The sequence below is a fragment of the Procambarus clarkii genome, chromosome 7, assembly GCF_040958095.1.
Source record: "Procambarus clarkii isolate CNS0578487 chromosome 7, FALCON_Pclarkii_2.0, whole genome shotgun sequence".
NCBI lineage: Eukaryota > Metazoa > Arthropoda > Malacostraca > Decapoda > Cambaridae > Procambarus > Procambarus clarkii.
Genome location: NC_091156.1, coordinates 53,578,721 through 53,599,249, shown reverse-complemented (window position 1 = coordinate 53,599,249; position 20,529 = coordinate 53,578,721). Strand labels below are relative to the sequence as shown.

General features: G+C 42.3%; 1 protein-coding gene across 1 annotated transcript in view; it reads right to left on the bottom strand.

Annotated features, from left to right (window-relative positions):
* LOC138358241 (uncharacterized) overlaps positions 1-20,529 on the bottom strand; it is a 140,756-nt gene that overhangs the window by 45,120 nt on the left and 75,107 nt on the right. The window contains exon 2 of the mRNA XM_069315949.1: positions 19,401-20,292. Within this exon, the coding sequence (XP_069172050.1) occupies positions 19,401-20,259 (859 nt within the window). The 5' untranslated portion in view covers positions 20,260-20,292. The remainder of the gene's footprint in view (positions 1-19,400; positions 20,293-20,529) is intronic.

The following is a 20,529-nucleotide window of genomic DNA, read 5'->3' as shown; positions in this document are numbered from 1 at the left end:
TAAGCTAACCTACATACGTAAATACATAGATACACAGATTTACGTATGCCCTACATAAAGTATTAGATGTGTCTTTTACATAGTGTCATTAATGTACATTCACAAAGGTGAAATGTAATTCTGATCAGCTTCCATATATGCTTTATACCCATGCATATACATACACACACACACATACACATACATATATACACACACACATGCATTCACATACACTTGTCTCATTTACCCTGACTGGGTGAGGTAGCTGATAAAGAAACTAGTGTGCAATTAAGCACTTAATCACTGAAGGTGATGAAGGTGCTTTTACAAGCTCAGGTTATATAGTTACATCATATATATACATTGTATGATTGATATATTACATGGTCAATTTTGGATACAAGTCCAATATATCATCAAGTGTTCCAATACTCATATAGTAACTACAGAGTTCAGCATACCTTAGCCCAGGAGGGCGAATGTCAGTCAGTATGGGACATTCTACAATATAATGTTCAAGAGAGTGCATGTTTTCTCTTTCGCAAAGTTGACACATTGTGTACTCGACATTTGGGTTTTGAGAAAGCTGCCAGATACGTCTATATCCCAGGCGTATTCTGGCCACTATAACATCACATTGCCGGGTTCTTGTTCTATTAGTCCCATATGTGAATGCCTCCTCACGATATCTATCATAATATTTAATGCTACAACTTTCAGGTCTTTGAGAATTTGTTAGGTCGGTGAGATTTTCATTAGATATTTGTTTAAGTATTCTCTTTGTCACTGCTAATGAAACACCCATATCAATTTCTACCACTTGTTTTCTGCAGGCTGACTTAGCAAGCATATCAACAGTGTCATGCCTTGAGATGCCAACATGTGATGGTATCCATAGGAATTTAATCTCAAATCTGTTTTCTTTGGCAGCTAAAACATTCATTCGAATATCACTGACTATTTTCTGGGTGTCACTACTATGTGCGTTCAATGCCAGGAGTGCACTCTGCGAGTCACAATATATAAGTCCACTGCCTTTGTCTTTTAAAAATTCAGTGGCAAGGTATATGTCTGCAAGTTCGGTTTGAGTTGTACTTGCCCAGTCATTGACACGCTTCATTGATGTATGTACGAGAGAAGATTGTTCAAATATGTTACATGTACATCCGGTATATCGTCCACCTTCTTCTACAGAGCCGTCGGTATAGCACTGATAAACATCGTTACCCATACTCTGAGTACTTTCAGTGATGCTTTTCAGTGTTAACTGTTTTAATAATGTAGTGTGCACACTATCTTTCTTGGGCGCATTTACAAAATCAACTGATAGATCCCAGTTATCCCATGGAGTAATTGGCTGATTAATCATTAGTCGAGTTGGGTACATATTTAATATTTTGATGGAGTTGGCTACCTTGTAGAACCAATATACATAATCAGATTTCGTTCTTCTTCTATAGACCTCAGGTGAGTGTAGCATATTAGAAAGTTTAGCTTGAAACTTCATGTGTTGTCTAGATCTACTCAATGCCTTCACGCCGAAAACTGTGCTAATTGACAAGATTCTCTCACTTATGGTAGGTAATTTTAACTCTGCTCTCATGTTAACTATTCTCGTGGACTTTGGAGCCCCAAGGATGAGACGCATAGCTTCATTTTGCAAGGTTTCAAGAGATTTCAGCTCTTTGTCAGTATACAGTGTGAGATGTAGAGCATTGTAGTCAATCACAGAGCGTATAAATGATACATAAAACATTCTAGCAAGTCTCACGTTAAGCCCATGATTGACACCAACAAGGACCCTCAAGGGCTTTAATCTCTCCCAAAGTCTCCTCTTGAGAGAAGAAAGGTACCCAGGGTCGTTAATGGGGACACCAAGGTATCTGTAAGACTCGCAGTTCTCAAGTGCTCGCCCATCTATATGATAATTGGGTGGTGGAATACCACATGGAATGAGGACACGAGTTTTCTGTACAGAGACAAGGAGGCCACATTCCTCAGCTCTAGTAGCAAAAGCGTCGAGCAGAACTTGCATTCTAGGCTCGGTGGCAGCCTGTAAACATATATCATCAGCATAACAAATGACAGTGTCTTCATTATTAGTTGGAAGATCTTTAATAAGTTTATGCATCAGAACGTTGAACAACAAGGGACTGAGGACCCCTCCTTGTGGAGTTCCCAGTTCAAAGTGTTTGCTCTCTGTGCTTTTAACACCATTAAACAAAACATGCTGTTCGATTAGACAACTAGCCCTTTATCCATTTCAGTAATTTTCCTTGTATTCCCAGCTCGGCAAGCTGTTCCAGTATGATTTCTCTGTTTGCTGTATCAAAAGCTGCTGCTAGGTCGATGAAGACTGTTTGAGGGGAAGCTTCAATATGTGCGAAGTACTCAGCAAAACAGTGTTGTGTACTGAGCCCAGGCATAAATCCAAACAGTTGGGGTGACAGGTGCCCCTGTATACGATACATGAGCCGGTTTAGAACAATACGTTCAAGCACTTTACAAACACACGATGTTAAAGATATGGGTCTATAATTATCTGAGTGTGGTTTGGGGATGGGAACAATGACACTCTTTGTCCAAGCATCAGGTAATACTCCTTCACGTAAACTCATTCTGTACACCACTAATAGTGGATTACCTGGTACGTGTGAGACTAATCTCAGTAGACTGTAAGTAATACCATCCTCTCCAGGAGCAGTTGATTTTCCCATCTTTAGTGCATGATTTAATTCCCATTCAGTTACATCATTAAGGTCCGACTCGTCGATAGCTGTACAGGCAAGATTGATGGTTCGTTGTCTGTTGGGGCGTGTGTCATCAAGTTTGTGCTGTATGTTAATTGGGAGTGAGTCGTAGCTCGATGTTAGTGCCCATTGATCAAGGAGGATGTTTGCTTATTCCAGTGGGCTGTGGTGCAGCGGTTTGGTTGGGCTGCTTCTAGAGATTTTTTGTATCTTTTCCCAAACTTCAACAAGTGTTGTTTGCTCATTTATACTTTGTAGGAACTCTTCCCAATGTTTATTACGTATAACGTTGCTCATGTCTCTCACCTCTCTATTTGCAACTAGAAATGCATGCAAGTCACCTTGTGCTTTGGTTCGTTTGAACGTATCTCCAAGTTGCTTTACTCGTTCATGTTCTTTAACAAATACGGGGTCAAGGACCCACTTGGGTGGTGGTAGGTGTTGCCCACTTCTGCTAGGCTTACGACTTGTTCCCCAACACACCCACGTGTCATAGTAGGTAGTAATTGTATCAACGAGATCTCTGGAGAAGGCCTGTACATTCGTTATTGTGTAATCTTGATACCATTTTGATATACAATTAATAAAGTGGTCATGCAAGCCATATGGAATATTCATTTTCCGTCTCTGATGTCTATTAGGTACATCACACTGTACCTCATAGGAAGCAGAAACTGCATAGGGATCACTAACCATTTGATTTACCAACGAACATTCCATCCTATCTTGCACAAGGTTTCTACCCAATACATAATCAAGTCTGCCTCCCAATAAATGAGTTTGGGTATCCGTAGTATACACGGTTAATCTGTTGTCATAAACATATTTGATAAATTTGCACCCATTATCGTTGTTAGTACTGTCTCCCAGCGTAATATGTCTAGCATTAAAATCTCCCATGTATTTTGTCCCATGATTGTCTAGATCTGGGAACAATGTTACATTGAGTTTCTGGTTTCTGGCATATACGTTGAGGAATGAGAAGTGGCCTGCTGTAGTTTGTACATGAAAGTGATGGTACTGTGTGTGTACATTGTGTGACGTGCTCACAAGAATGTGCGGTAAATCACTTCTGACGTATGTTAATAGGCCTGTGGCGTTACTGTTATTATAGGATGCATACCCTCTGATCTTTGGTGGGGTTTTGTTTATCATGTTGGACGTGTAGGGCTCCTGTAAAGCAATTATATCTATGTTGTTACTGGTAACATGCAATTAGGTCATTCAGTCTTTTGTTGATGCTACGAATGTTCCAACTGAGAAACCTAATGATCCTTGTGTCAACAGCAGCCATCGTCTTGGTGTTGTTCCTCCCTGGGACTGGTGGTCCTATTGTTGTCCTCGTCCCACTTACACAATGTGTCAATAAGTGACTCTACGACGTAAAGAGCCACACCAACCTGGCGTTTGGTGTCGTCAGGAACATCTGGTGACATCATCAGATTCTTGATCACTGAGCAACTCGGGATGGTCCGCGAGTGAATGTTCTCTGTAAGTCGTAGAGCATAATTACTGTCACGCAGAATATTATCTTTTTCATTCTCGTACTTGACTTGAGCGCGTTCCTTAAGGTCATGAATCATTTTAAAATATGCTGATGCAGGTCGACTTCCTTTTCCAGTTAATGTTTCTGTGTCACTATCACTGTTGTCATCCCTGAGTTGACTGACGACGTCGCTGCCACCGCCTCTGTTGTCGCCGCTGCCGCTGCTGCTGCTGCTGCCGCCGCCGCTGCTGCTGCTGCTGCTGCTGCTGCTGCTGCTGCCGCCGCCGCCGCCGCCGCCGCCGCCGTCACCACCACCACAGGAACCTTTACCAGCGCGGGCCACGGCTGTGACACAGCTGCATGGAGGCTGCTGTATCTCTTGTGGAGGAGCCTGACGTAGCGCCTGTATAATTTCAGTCAGTTCAGCTACCTGTGCTTGCAAGGTTGCCAACTGTTCTTTAACTGTTGTATCAGGCTGTTGTGTGTTGTCAGGGGCGTTGCTGGTACTGTCACCACTATGGGATGGGTCGTGACAGTACCAGCAACGCCCCTGACAACACACAACAGCCTGATACAACAGTTAAAGAACAGTTGGCAACCTTGCAAGCACAGGTAGCTGAACTGACTGAAATTATACAGGCGCTACGTCAGGCTCCTCCACAAGAGATACAGCAGCCTCCATGCAGCTGTGTCACAGTTGTGGCCCGCGCTGGTAAAGGTTCCTGTGGTGGTGGTGACGGCGGCGGCGGCGGCGGCGGCGGACAAGCAGTGTTGGACGCCTACCTTCTCTCCACCGAAAGTTATCGAAGGAAATTCCGTGACCACCTGAAGGCAAGTACCACTACCTTTCTGGAGTTTGCTAACACCAAAAGGAGATATTTTATGAAATTGCTGGAAGCAGCACATGTCTCTACCTTTGCAGAACTCGTCAACCTCATGCTAGTTGAAGAATTCTTGAGGCGTGTGCCGCCTCCTGTCCGTCTATATTTAGCAGATAAAGAAGAAACCGACTACCTAAAGTGTGCTAAGTCGGCTGACACTTACAGCCTCATCCACCGGCTGACACCAGAACCATCATCCAGTAAGAAGTCGTGGTACAGTTACGAGAAAGTGAGTACCGATCAAGCTGGCTCGCAATTGTACTGTAAGTATTGTAGACTCTATGGACATACCATAGATAAATGTGGTAAGTCTCAATACAAAGGAACCACCGAAATGCAAAAACCCAAACCAACTCCTCCTAAGTCTGGTAAGCCTGTGATGAATGTTGGTGTTCATGCTAATGATTTCTCTTTTCAGTAAACACCTGTATACTGGAACTGTCTCTGCCAACGGTTCAAATCCGGAGGGACGTTTCAAATTGAAGATCTTGAGGGACACAGCGGCTCTACAATCGATCATCTTGAAGTCGGCTGTGCCCAACATCGCCTACACCGGAGAAACTGTCTTCATCACTGACCTCACTGCTACCACTCCTTATCCTCTCGCCAGAGTCCACCTGGATTGTCCTTTCGTGAACGGAGAAGTCCAAGTCGCCGTCAGGGAAAAGCCTTTTCCCATGCCTGGAGTGCAACTTCTCCTGGGCAACGACTTGGCAGAAGACCTGCAACCGACCAACCTGATCGTCATGGACAAACCCCAGGTGTGTACCTCGGTGACGGATAATCCTATATTTGAGTATGTTCCAGCAAAGGTTCAAGAGAGTGATGAAGTTTCTCCTCCGGTTCTAGTGACCACCCGTGCACAAGCCGCACGACCACAGCCAGCTGACTCTACTGCTACCGCTGTCCCTCAAGACCCTCAGAAACTACCCCCGAATCTGACCAAGTTGGAGTTCCGTAAGTTACAGAGGGAAGATCTTACTTTGACACCATTATTTTTCCAGGCTGAGACTCAACCAGACAGTATTCCTGGGTTCTTCTTAGAGAACGACTTGCTCTCCCGCAGATATAGACCCAGTAAACTGAAGGAGGAGGACGATTGGGCCAACGTTGAACAACTTGTGATTCCTGCCAGCCTGTGGCCCACTATTCTACACCTGGCCCACGGAGCACTCTCCCACTACGGATTCAATAAGACTTACCATGGAATCCGTCAAGACTACTACTGGCCAGGTATGGTAAATAGCGTCAAACAGTACGTAAAACAGTGTCATACATGTCAGATGGCAGGTAAACCGAACATCTATATTCCCAGAGCGCCACTGATTCCCATACAGGTGCCTGCGGAACCTTTCCACAGACTTATTATAGACTGTGTTGGTCCTTTACCTCGGACCAGTTCAGGTAACGCCTATATCTTAACCATCCTGTGTCCTACCACCAGATTCCCCATAGCAGTTCCAGTAAAGAACATTACGGCTGCTACGGTTGTGAAGCACTTATTGAAGATCTTCACCCAGTATGGATTTCCCAGGGAGGTTCAGAGCGACTGTGGCACCAACTTCACCAGTGATCTCTTCAAAAGGACACTGGAGGAGTTCAACATCAAACAGGTATTTTCCAGCCCCTATTATCCTGCTTCACAGGGTTCTCTTGAGCGTAGTCATCAGACTATTAAAGCACTCCTGAAAAAGTTTTGTAATGAAACCTCTAAGGATTGGGATAAGCAAATTGATTTGATAATGCATATATATAGAAGTCTTCCCAATGAGTCCCTAGGAGTATCTCCTTATGAGATGCTCTACGGACGTAAGTGCCGTACTCCCCTCAAGGCTTTCAAAGACTCTCTACGTGATGCCACCTTCAGTGAGCATCAGAATGTGCCCCAGTTTCTTCAAAACCTTCAACACATTCTAGAGAGAGTCCACAGTTTTGCCCAAGATAATCTATTGAAAGCACAGGAGAGGATGAAGACTCATTACGACCACACCAGCAAAGTAAGAAAATTTAAGCTGGGAGACTTCGTGCTTGCTTACTTTCCTATCCCAGGTTCTCCTTTACAAAACAGGTTTTCAGGACCCTATCGCATCTAGGAGTGCAGAAACAACCATAACTACGTTCTAGAGACTCCAGATAGGCGGCGGAAGACCCAGCTGTGCCACGTCAACCTGCTGAAGCTATATAATGGTACTCCTCCCACTGTCATGCTTAACTACTCTGCTTTTACAGAACCATACATCCACAGTGAGACCTTCCCTGCTTCTCCTCCCGAAAGCACAGACAAGGAGTCAGTGCTTTCTAATTCAGAAATCCTTACTGATCTTCCAAACAATTTTCAAGACAATCATAGTGCACCTCTCGTCAAGATCTTCAGAGAACATCAGGAGTTGTTTCGAGATGACCCCCAAGAGTGTAATGTTACCCAGCACGACATCCAACTACTCCCCGACACCCGGCCGATTCGTCAACCCTTCTACCGAATCAGCCCTAGCAAGAAGGAAGTCATGCGTGCTGAGGTGCAGTACCTCTTGGATCATGGACTGGCTACACCTTGTGAGTCCCCCTGGGCCTCACCCTGTATCTTGGTGCCAAAATCCCAAGGTAAGGTGAGACTGTGCACTGACTATCGTAAGTTAAATAATGTGACTGTCAAGGATGCATACCCCTTGCCAAGGATAGATGACATTCTTGACGCCATTGGTAATGCCCAGTACTTGTCCCAAGTGGACTTGCTTAAGGGGTATTACCAAGTGTGCTTAACGGAGCGAGCCAAAGAAATATCTGCCTTTATCACTCCTTTTGGACTTTTCAGATATGAACGCCTTCCTTTCGGACTATGTAATGCCCCGGCCACCTTTCAGAGAGCTGTCAACCGTGTCATCCAGGGCTTGGATAACACGTACGCCTATTTGGATGATATCGTCGTAGCATCCAACACCTGGAGTGAACATCTGCTCCAGCTGCGACGACTGTTCGCCAAGCTCCTGACAGCCGGCCTCACCATCAACCTGGGCAAGTCCACCTTCGCGAAAGGTAAAGTGCGTTATCTGGGTCATGTAATTGGGAGTGGCAGCCTAGCTCCGTTAAACTCACACACTCAAGCCATCCAACATTATCCACAGCCTACCACCAGGAAGCAGCTCCTGCGCTTCCTTGGTCTTGCCTCCTACTACCGTAGGTTTGTGAGAAATTTCAGTACAGTCGCCACACCTTTAATCCTATTAACCAGTCCCAAGCAACGGTATAAGTGGACCATGCAGCAAACCGTTGCTTTCGAACAACTCAAATTCCTCCTCTGTTCTAATCCCATTCTCGCCTCGCCAGATATCACCAAGCCTTTCGTCCTTCATGTCGACGCCAGTGGTACTGGCGTTGGTGGTGTCCTGATGCAGCAACGAGGCAAGGAGGTTCTACCTGTCAGCTACTACAGCAACAAATTGAAACCCAACCAGAGGAACTACAGCACTATTGAAAAGGAGCTACTATCCATCGTCCTGAATCTCCAACACTTCGCTCCGTACCTACAAGGTGCCAGGTCTACCACCATCTTCTCAGACCACAACCCTCTCCGCTTCTTACATCAAGCCCAATTCACTAACCAGCGTCTTCTACGATGGGCTTTATACCTACAAGATTTCAACCTGGAGATCCGCTATATCAAGGGTTCTGACAACATCATAGCCGATGCCCTCTCCAGAGTTTATGAAGTAGAAGCAACTCCACCTATTACTCCACCACATGACGACGTACTTCTTCCAGAACCGCAGGCTTCGGGGGAGAGTTGTGACGATAATCTCTTTCAAGAGAGATTGAGCCTGCTCTTCCCTCCAAAGTACGTTACAACAACAGATAATATAGAAGATATATCCAGCAAGTATCTCCAAAACGTTTTTCCCAGAGAGCAAAACGTATCCAGCACACCGGCACACCTGCTCGCCCCCGCCACCGTAAACCGGCAAACTGCTTGTCCATTGCCTGCCTGTCGCTGATTGGCTGGTGTCCCGTCGCACCTGCCCTCCACCCTCCGCCACAAGTTGATGTCTGGGCTGCTGTGGCCCAGAGTCATCAGAATATTCCAGTGCTCCTTGCAGTTAACATCTCTCATTGGTAGACTAAGCCTTGGCTTTCGTGTACTAAGGGAGGTGGCAGCTCGAAGCCAATATTCCGGCATCATCATTATTATTTACTTTGCTATTACTCACTTGTCTTAACGTAACTTTTCATTTGCCAGTGATTATTCTTATTATTTTGTTTGTTGACTTGTCTGTTATATTTTATACTTAATTTTATTCATGTCTTGTTTTTCTAACGTAATTAAAATTTCATTGTTAAATTTACTTGTGTTTTGTGTGTCTTCTCATTACCTTACCACAGACGAAAGTTCCAGCTTTTTCTCTTTTTTTTTCTTTATGTAACGAGACCCTGCCCCTAGCTTTTGAAACAGCCGAACACCAACGCTTTACCGTCACAGTATAGAATCACTCCTCTCAATGTTTGCTTATGATGCAAAAATTATGAGGAGGATTAAGACTGTGGAAGACAGTATGAGACTACAAGATGACCTAGACAGACTGCATGAATGGTCCAACAAATGGCTACTAAATTTCAACCCGAGTAAATGTAAGGTAATGAAACAAGGCCGTGGAAACAGGAGGCCAGACACAGGATACAGAATGGGAGATGAAGTCCTTCATGAAACGGACAGAGAGAGAAGGATCTAGGAGTTGATATCACACCAACCCTGTCTCCTGAAGCCCACATCAAAAGAATAACATCTGCGGCGTATGCGAGGTTGGCTAACATCAGAACTGCCTTCAGGAACCTGTGTAAGGAATCATTCAGAATCTTGTACACTACATATGTAAGACCAGTCCTGGAGTATGCGGCCCCAGCATAGAGCCCGTACCTTGTCAAGCACATGGCAAAGCTTGAAAAAGTTCAGAGATATGCCACTAGACTAGTCCCAGAACTAAGAGGCATGGGTTACGAGGAAAGGCTGAGAGAAATGCACCTCACGACATTAGAAGACAGAAGAGTAAGGTGAGACATGATCACTACCTACAAAATTCTCAGAGGATTGACAGGGTAGATAAAGATAAACTCTTTAACACGGGTGGTATGCGAACAAGGGGACATAGGTGGAAACTGGGTACCTAAATGAGCCACAGGGACGTTAAAAAAGAACTTTTTCAGTGTCAGAGTAGTTAACAAATGGAATTCATTAGGCAGTGATGTGGTGGAGGGTGATTCCATACAGAGTTTTAGACGTAGATATGATAGAGCCCAGTAGGCTCAGGAATCTGTACACCTGTTGATTGACAGTTGAGAGGCGGGACCATAGAGCCAAAGCTCAAACCCCGCAAGCACAATTAGGTGAGTACACTTGATGCAGGGCTGGAGTTTTGAAGAGTATTAAGGTTCTATGGTACACTCCGCTGATTGACTTCTTCTACAATAAGGGAAGTGCCTTGTTCCATTTCTGATAGTTATAGGGAGTGGCCCTTCTTAGTTTACCAGCCTGATATGGTTATGTGGCATGATCAACCAGCACTGATGGGTAAGTATCCCCGATAATAAATCACCCTAATTCGTGATTTAATAATTCAATAAATTTTCTATGCATTACTGCAATGTATATTGTAGGCAGGCTGGCGTCCAGACTGAGAGCAAGACCATATAGCAAAGCAACGCCTTAAATACAAATTCTTAACTTAATTAACAGATTTGTTTAAGATTAGTTATTTATGGTTTTAAATATAATCACCCCCCCCCCCAAGTGTGTGAGGAGTCAGTTGCAGACTGATTCAGTCCACTACTTTTAATAAAATAAACTTATAATGTAATTAAATATATGATTAACCAAAATTTAATAATTATTCATATAAAATTAAACTTATTAAATATTGCTCTCATATGTAAATTCCCACAGTCCTTCCTTGGTGTCCATGGGAAGAGGTGGGTCTGACTAAAGGTGTCCATGGGAAGAGGTGGGTCTGACTAAAGTGTCCATGGGAAGAGGTGGGTCTGACTAATGGTGTCCATGGGAAGAGGTGGGTCCGACTAAAGTGCCCATGGGAAGAGGTGGGTCTGACTAAAGGTTCTGATACTCTAGCTTGCTAGAGTTAGTTGCAATTATTAATCTTATAAAAACGCAACATGTCTTTAGGGTTCCAAACTACTCCATACATACTGCTCTGTTTAACAATTCCTCCATCATATATTTAAGGCTCAGACACAACCAGATTAACCATTTGTGGTTACTGACCATCTTAACTCAAGGCTGCCTCCTATCTGCCCACCTCCCACCTTTCCCAACCTGCCTGTCAGCTAGCCTGCCATCCTGTCGGCCTACCTACCAGCCTGTCTGCTAGCTTACCTACTGTTCTGCCTACCATCCTACCAGCCTGCCTGCCAGCCTGTCTGCCGTTCTGGCTGCCTACCTACATGTCTGCCTGCCAGCCTGTTTGCCGTTCTCCCAACTTGCCTGTCGTCCTGCTAAATAGCCTGATATTAGGACAGACATTAAGCAGGTTAGCCTAATTTCCGTCCTGCCATCCTGGCTGCCATTCAGCCTGCTAACTTGTCTGCCGTCCTGCCTGCCATCTTACCATTCTGCCAGCTTCCCTGACCTCATGTCAGCCTGCCTGTGGGGAAATCTGGCTCTAGTTTAATACTGATAAAGTGTATAATTCTATAAATGCAAATAATAATAATTCTAAGATAGCTCGAAGGACCAGAATGCGTTGATAAATGAGAGAACCAGTGACTTATTGATCTCTATGATTATATGTAATAAATTCTAATATTCTATTCTGCAGTAACTAAATTCTATACAATCTAGAACCAGCTTCCCATGACACATCTTGGGGGTATTCTATGAGTTTAATCTCCTTGCAACATATATTATATGATAATAATAATGACAATATGTACACACATAGATAATGATAAAACTTGTAATGCAAAAAAACTACTGCACGATAAAGATTAATAAGTAATCAATGCAATATAGTATGTATTGACTCTCAATAATTAAAAGGTACTATCAACAATGAAAACTGATTAAATCTCAGCTGTGACAGAGGGTCGTAGGTGGAGTCCAGTCTCTACAACAGCCTGGAAACAGCTTGAGATAGTGATCCTTGGAACACGTGAGTACATGACAGTCACACGGTTTCTCAGTAGTTTTTCCCCCAGCTATAATAATTAAATTCCATAATTTCCCCTCCAAATTAGATGTTCACAGACATATATGCAATATCTAAATATTTGGAGGGGTAGAAACAGCACTTACATGGGGTTTATTTTATCGCCTGCAGCGTCAGGACATTGCATCCATATTAATTATTATTAGAGCTTAAAATAATAATACAAAAGGTACAAATGTCTGCCGAACTGGTGTCCATGATTCTGGTAAGCTGCGTCCTCAATCTGAAGCCGATGATGTACGGATGCTTGTTAGATTGTGGGATTTGTAAGGACCGCTTCGGAACACCGTACTGCCAGTTGATCAAAAATGGCGAGAATTCCCTTCCCTCTCGGGACGCGCATGCACGATAGCTCCCAGTGGGGTCCCCGAGAATAAGTTATATTTAATTATATGAAGTTTAATAGGGAAGGAAGTGTTTATGACGAAAATTTACGTCATATATAAATGCTTCATGTAGTAATATATTTTCTCGTAGTGCTACTCTGTTAATGTAGACTGCACAAATAAAACGACAATCCTTTGGAGGTGGAAATCATTTTAGATTATAATATTATTTACTGGAACAGCTATCAAGCATGGTAAAGGAATTACAGTAAACTGTTGTATACTAAATAAAGTAAACCTATTACTAAATAATAATCCTTCATAAAGGTAAGTAAATGGTTGGACTTCTATTACATCTATAGATATGTGGAAATTTATTCTCCGTGGGTGGCTGACGCAACACTGCCACAATTCTAGGAGAAATTACATGATGTTCCACATCCTAATGAAATGAATTCTGTGATACTAAACTACGGATTGGTAGTGTTAGTTAATTATTTCGTTTAGTACAGGAAATACATCCCATTGTACTAAGGATTAGTAAATGAGTGTGAAGTGTGTGTATACAGGAATTACATTCTATTGTATTAGGGATGATGTTGGAAATTTCCAACAGTTATTCTCATCCCTAATACAACAGGATGTATTTCCTGTATTAGGCTTTATACACATCTATTATTCATTTAATAATCCTTAATACAACAGGATGTATTTCCTGTATTAAGAGTAATAATTGACTAACACTACTAATACGTAGTTTAGTATTGTAGAATTTACTGTATTAGGTAGTGGAACATCATGTAATTTCTCCTAGAATTGTGTAGTGTTGCGTCAGCCACGCACGTGGGATAAAATTTCCACATACCTGTAGATCTAACACCAATGTAACCATTTACTTTCCTTTATTAGGAATAATAATTTAGTAATAGGTTTACTTTTAGTATACAATAGTTTACTGGAATTTCTTTACCCAGCTTAATCGCTGTCCCAGTAAATCATATCATAATCTAACATCATTTCCACCACCAAGCCCGTATTGTTTTATTTGTGCCGTCTACATTAACTGACGTGCACTGTGAGAATTAAACATCACCACATAGAGAATTTATCTGAACCATCAACAGTGTTCATACACGCCCCCTTCCCTATTTAGCGTTAATAAATAAATGTAATTTATGCTCGAATCCTCACGGCGAGCTATTGTGCATGCGCGACTTTGGGGAAGGAGGAGAGAGAGGACTCTCGCCATTACCAGCAAGAAGCATGGTGTTATGGTGTTCCGTAAGCGGTCCGAAAAATCTGCTCATCCAGCCGGCATCCGAACATCCTTCGATGCCAGATTGAGGACGCAGCTTACCAGAATCACGGACACCAGTTCGGCAGGCATTTTACCTTTTATTAATATTTATAGAACTCTTAAATATGATAAATATAGGTAGCCATGTCGTCACTCTGCGGGCGTACCCAAAATAACATGTAAGTGCAGTTCTTTCCCCTCCAAATATTTAGATATTAACTTATATGTGTGTAAATACTAGTTTGGGGTGGAAATTACGGAATTATCATTATTGCAGCATGGTGCAACACTCCTGAGGAAGCGTGTGACCGCCATACCCTCACGTGTGCTAAGTAACACTATCTCAAACTGTTTCCAGCCTGGCGTACAGTGGATTGCATCTACGTCCCCTGTCATAGCTGAGACATTAACAGTTTTCATTGTAGATAGTACCTTATTATTCAGAGTCCATATACATATATCTATATATCTGATACTGCCATTTATGCATTATTAATTTTCGCATTCCAGTAGTATTTTGCATTACATATTCTACTCATTACCTATGTGTGTGCATATTATAATTATTATCATTATTGCATAATATATGTTACACATAGATTAATCTTATAGAATACCCCCCAAAATGTGTCATGGTAGGCTGACTCTAGAATTATATAATTTACAGTCATTGCTTAATTAATAGAATTTATTTATATAATCATTGATCTATAAGTCACTGATTTTCTCATTTAATTACTCATTCTGGTCCTTCGACCTATCTTAGAATTTATCATTATTTTACATTTAAAATTATACATTTTATTAGTATTATACTGGAGCCAGATTTCCCCACAGATGAGAATAACTGTTGGAAATTTCCAACTCTGCCTGCCGTTCTGTCGACCATCAAAGCCTGTTTACCCTCCTGCAAGTGTGCCTGCAGTCCTGCCATCCTGCCTACCATCCTGCTAGCCTGCCTGCCATCATACCAGCGTGTCTCACAGACTGATCGCCAATCTTTGAGCTTCCTACCTGACGTCCTACCAGCCTGTATGCCTTCCTGTCAGCCAACCTGCTGTATTGCCTGCAATCCTGTCAACTTTCCTGCCATCTTGTCAACCTTACTGCCGTCCTGTCAACCATCCTGTCAACCAGTCTTCCGACCTGCCAGCCTGTTGCCGTTCTTCCTTCTCTCCTGCCAGCCTGCCTGCCAGCTTACCTGCCGTACTACTAGCCTGCCTGCCGTCATGACACACTGCTTGCCATGATATCAGTGTGCCTCACAGCCTGTCAGCCAATCTGCCAGCCTTCCTGCCAGTCTGCAGGACGTCTCGCCTGCCAGTTAATCTGCTGTCCTGCCAACCTGCCTCTCATCCTTCCCGCCTGAATCACGCCTCCCAGCCTGCTTGCAATCCTGCCTTCCAGACTCCATGCCATCCTGTCAACTTGCCAGCCATTTTGCAAACCTACCAGCCTGATTGTCATTCTGCTTCACCTCCTGCTTTTTGGCCATTCTGCAAGCCTGTCTTCCTTCCTGATGGCCTGCCTTCCAGATCGCTTGCCTCTGTCTGCCTTTCTGACTCCCGGCCTATTATCTTGCCTTCCTGTCAGCCTGACTGCCTGCTTGCCTATTTTCTTGAATGTCGGGCTAGTTTACTGACTAACTTGCATGGGGGCGACTGCTGGTGTGGGTGGAGTTGTACAATTTATTTAGATACTTCGTAATACAGGTGTTCACTTCTTTGTTTATCCATAGTTTACTGGGGCTTGTACCATATTCTCCAATTCTTCGTGCGCTGGGTGCAGTTTGTGCAGTGGGTGAGAGGTCTACGTGTATATGAGTTCATCACACTTTTCTTGTATCAGTAGAGTCACTCACTGAGGCCATCCACACACACACACACACCTGATTGTTGGTGTCGTGTAGACGTCAGTAGTGAAGGTGGCGTCTCTGGTCTTGACGTATACGTCGAGGAGAGGGAATGCACAGTCGATACGAAGTTCATGTGTGAACTGAAGTACTGAGGACTCGGTAAAAATTGAAAGACTCATGGATCACAACCGCATGGAATGTAAAATGGGACAAATGGAAAATTTTTACATTGCTCATGTGTATCATGTAAATGGAAATTTGAAACCAAAATGCTCCGTAATCCCAAATATCAAAGTTAATGAGTTTTTTCAGAGTGGTTAATCCAAACTTATAATACATAGTTTGAAAGTGAAGAGGTTACAGGCATTATTGTGTTGAAGACTATACATTCTCATATATAATGTACGAGAATCGGAGACCTACAAGTGAGTTTATTGCTTAACGTTAATTATCATTTCATCAGGGAATTTCCATCAGTACACTGGGATTTGAATTTTAAATTATTAAGGTCTGCCCTAATTGCACAATAAAGTTATGTAGACATACAAGTGTGAACAGATCACTACCAGTGTTTGGTTGATGTTATACTATGTAGCCAGCATTTGAGTAAGAATATATAATTATGTTGACCAAATCACACACTAGAAATTGAAGGGACGACGACGTTTCTGTCCGGCCTGGACCATTTTCAAGTACATTCATTTCCTTTCCTACCATCATCCTCTTCAGAAAAATATTCTTGTTTCTCTTCCTCCGCGCTCTACGCATCAGCGACCCTCAGGTTCTTGATTCTGAAATTTCCTTTATCTACAAATCATTCTCTCGCCTAGGTTACCCGTTTTATTTTATCAACTGTCTATTTTCCAGCTAAACGAAATTTCTTTCATCCTAAACCTACTTCCGACACAATTAGCACTGCTCTGCCTTCCCTTCATTTCTGAACTCAAAACTCCTACTAATACCTTTCGTCCTCTTGACATAAAGCTCGTCTTTCGACAAACTAACACTCCTCGTAGCAATCTAGTTCACACTGCTCCTCCTGCTTCTAATGCTGCTGGTGTTTACTCTATTCGCTGTTCGTTTTGTCCTCTCCAATACATTGGTGAAACTGGCCGAACACTAAATGACAGACAAAAGGAACACAAAAGAAGAGTTAAGTCCGCAGACACAAACAATGCTCTCTTCTGTCATGTTAGAGATCCTAATCATCCTATTCATTGGTCTTCCTCTAAAATAATCTTTCCTACCACTACACAGACGCCGTCTTGTCGAATCGGCTCTGATACACAACCTAGTCCTGGCTTTGTTGTAGTTGACTCTTCCCTTTCACAGTATGTGCTCAAATGGTCTACATTTTCTAACAAACGTGACCTAACATAATCCTACCCTTCCTTTTATCTTTGTTTTTCTTTCTCTTACGATCCCTCTCTTATTCCTATTATTACACCCTTTATTACACCTTACCTTCCGTACCTTTCGCCTTGCTCTTATCTTCCTCTAAGATTTCCATCTTCTCATTTCTCTCTTGCCTACTTAATGCCCTTGCCTCACGCGTCTCATCACAATCGACTTGATAATGGTCCAGGACGGACCGAAATGTCGTCGTCGCTTAAATTTCTAGTAAGTGGTTTGGTCAACATTTTTCAGCCACGTTATTATGACTCATCATCTGAATATATAATTATACATGAATAAATGGATCCAGATAATATGTGCATAGAGATAGAGATGTTATACTCACCTGACAATCACTGTAACGTCAGATTACAGGCCGAAGGCACAACTTGAGGATTCCTGAGGTCCATTTCTGCCTCTTTAACTCAAACTTCAAGACATAGTCAGTAATGATTATAAATTGTCAGGTGAAGAGCATTGTAGTTGCATAAGTATATCAAGTTAATATTAGGGAGAGAGGTAAAGTGTTCAGTCAATCCCTCTTATACCGACCCAATAACAGGGATTTAAGTATCCATATGATGCAGGCGAAGGGCTGCTCGCTGCTCCAGCCCATTTTCTCATACGTTTCTAACGTTCTAAACTGATGTACTAAATTACCTGAAATTACCCTACACGAGGACCCACTAACAGAAAACAGAGTACGAACATTTTGCCAGCCGCTACGATTTATAGTGTTCAGTTTTTGGCCTAAGTAACTCTATGTCAAATTCCGATGTAATTTTGGAGCAGCAAGCTCCCATTCCTTAACATTTTCTATATTTACACATTCAGTGGTAAATGGTAAATAATTATTAATAATATTACTATTAATAACTTATTAATAATTATCTTGATAACATAATTCTTTATAGTTTGATAATAAATTTAATGTGCTCATAATTGTGATTATTGTGCAGCATTGAATTGTGTCAAATGTGGAAAGATCAGACTGCTTTAAATTTCAAATAATACAAATCGTGTTTGTCGCGATTCAATTGTTGACTTTATTTTATTAACTTAGCTATCGTTCTGGTGTTAAAATTTCCAAATTCAAGATATTGTATTGTGTTGATATTATTTAATGGTAAAGCTTACTCTACAGTTATTTCTCCCTACCATGTGGAAAAATCTTTCCCTCATTAGAAACTTATAGAAAGAGTTTACAAGATTTTTGTCACTTATGCAGTTTCTCAAATTTTTATTGACAATAAAAATTTTATTACTTTATATAAAACAGTGGAAATATTTTTATCTTAAATTGTAACCCACTTATTGAATACTTGACCCTAAAACAATTTTTTAACTTAAAGGCAAAAAGGGTAATTAATTGTTGGAATAGTTGCCCAGTAGTACATGTTCTATATCTACTACATCAATAGACAAACTGACTTTCAACTTTGGGAGGCAGTAAAGTTGCTAGCTTTCTCACTCCGTGTAGCCAAGTATACTTTAACAGACACGTGTAGCTAAAATAATAGGTAACATAGCATGTATTATATATACCTAATAACAATGAAACGTCTCCAGGTATGTAGTATATTGGCACCCACGAAAAACCCGTTACAAAGTATAATATTTCTGAAATCAGTGGTATACATCCGTCCCTTTAAACCACAGCTGGAAATGTAGCAGAATTGCACCTTCAGCTGGTGTATGAAATTTCATGACAACTCTGTCGATCATTAAATTAAAGTTATATGGACATAGGGCACCTCTGTTCAATTACTTTATAACTCTTAAGGTATGGTAACTATGCTTACAAACTGCTTATGATCTATTACACTAATCTCTGTGAATCACAAGAAAAACTACAACCTAATGCATGAAGCATATCAAGACATTAGCCTAGTTTCTTGATACGTTATTACATAGACATATAACAGGATTTGTATGTTATTCCAAATTAGGTACTAACATTTCAAAATGCTGCCATCACAAATAAGAATTAACTAATACATTCAATTCCCCATGTAAGCTTAACACATTACATGCCTACTGGTCAATTTGCATATGCTGACTGTTTACTTAATCATAAACTTTCATTTGCATACTTAACATGCCTCATGTGCTTTTGTAAGTAATCTGTTCTCATCTGGTGTGCAATTTCACCTACGTTAATGAGCCTCTGTTATTTTAAATTATGAAGAACAGCCTTGTTCATAACATGATAACACATACCTTGACGAGTTGGATAAGTTGAGGGCAGAGTAGATGGAAACAGGTAGGCAGTTGTCCGGTCAGCAGGTGATGAGTCACCAGATGATGGATCAGCAGGCGATGGGTCAGCAGGTGATGGATCAGCAGGTGATGGGTCACCAGATGATGGATCAGCAGGCGATGAGTCAGCAGGTGATGGATCAGCAGGTGATGGGTCAGCAGGTGATGGATCAGCAGGTGATGGGTCAGCAGGTGATGAGTCATCAGATGCTGAATCTATTAGTATTTGGTCAACTCGTGCTGAAGTAGTTGATGCAGTATCAGCAGGTGCCATGTTAGCAGGCAGATGGTCAGTAGATAAAGTTTCAACCGGCAGGATATCAGCAAGCACCGTGCCAACAGGCAGAGTGTTAGTAGGAACCATGTCAACAGTCACCATGCCATCAGGCACCATATTAACAAGCTCGGTGTCAGCAGGGGCCGGGAGAGCCAGAGTGTCAGCAGGGGCCTGGAGAGCCAGAGTGTCAGCAGGGACCGGGAGAGGCAGAGTATCAGCCGGTGCCGGGGGAGGCAGAGAGTCAGCAGGGGCCGGGAGAGCCAGGGTGTGGACATGAGACACCGTAGCAGCCATCACAATAAACAGTCGCAACACAGCAGAAGTCGTCACCAAACTCTGCCTCTTCCTCGCCCTGTTAATCCTGACTTTCTTGTTGTGTTGTTTCCTGTGGCCATTGTGGTGGTGGTGACTCATCTTTGGCTCTGGCCACAACTGCTGCTGCTGCTGTAGAGTACTTATAGATGTGCAGCTTCTTCCTGTGATGCTGCTGCTGTTCTCAGGCACTGCTCTGTCGCTTGGTCTTGCTACAGCTGCTGTACTCATCAGATACTGCTGTTGCTCTTAACAATGTTTTCACTGTAAAAGAAAAAGAGATAAAATATTGCAATTAAAATCAAATTTATATATCAATTGAAAATGCATAACGCATTAAAATGCAATAAGTTATGCATTTTATTAAAGTCTTTATTTCTGGGATAATTTGAACATTTCTTTGAATCAAGTTCCTCTTTGTACCATGACCATCCATAAATAGTACAGTTTTGCATCATGATCATCCCAGCCTGTCTGGCGAGTACATCTTTGTGCCGTGAC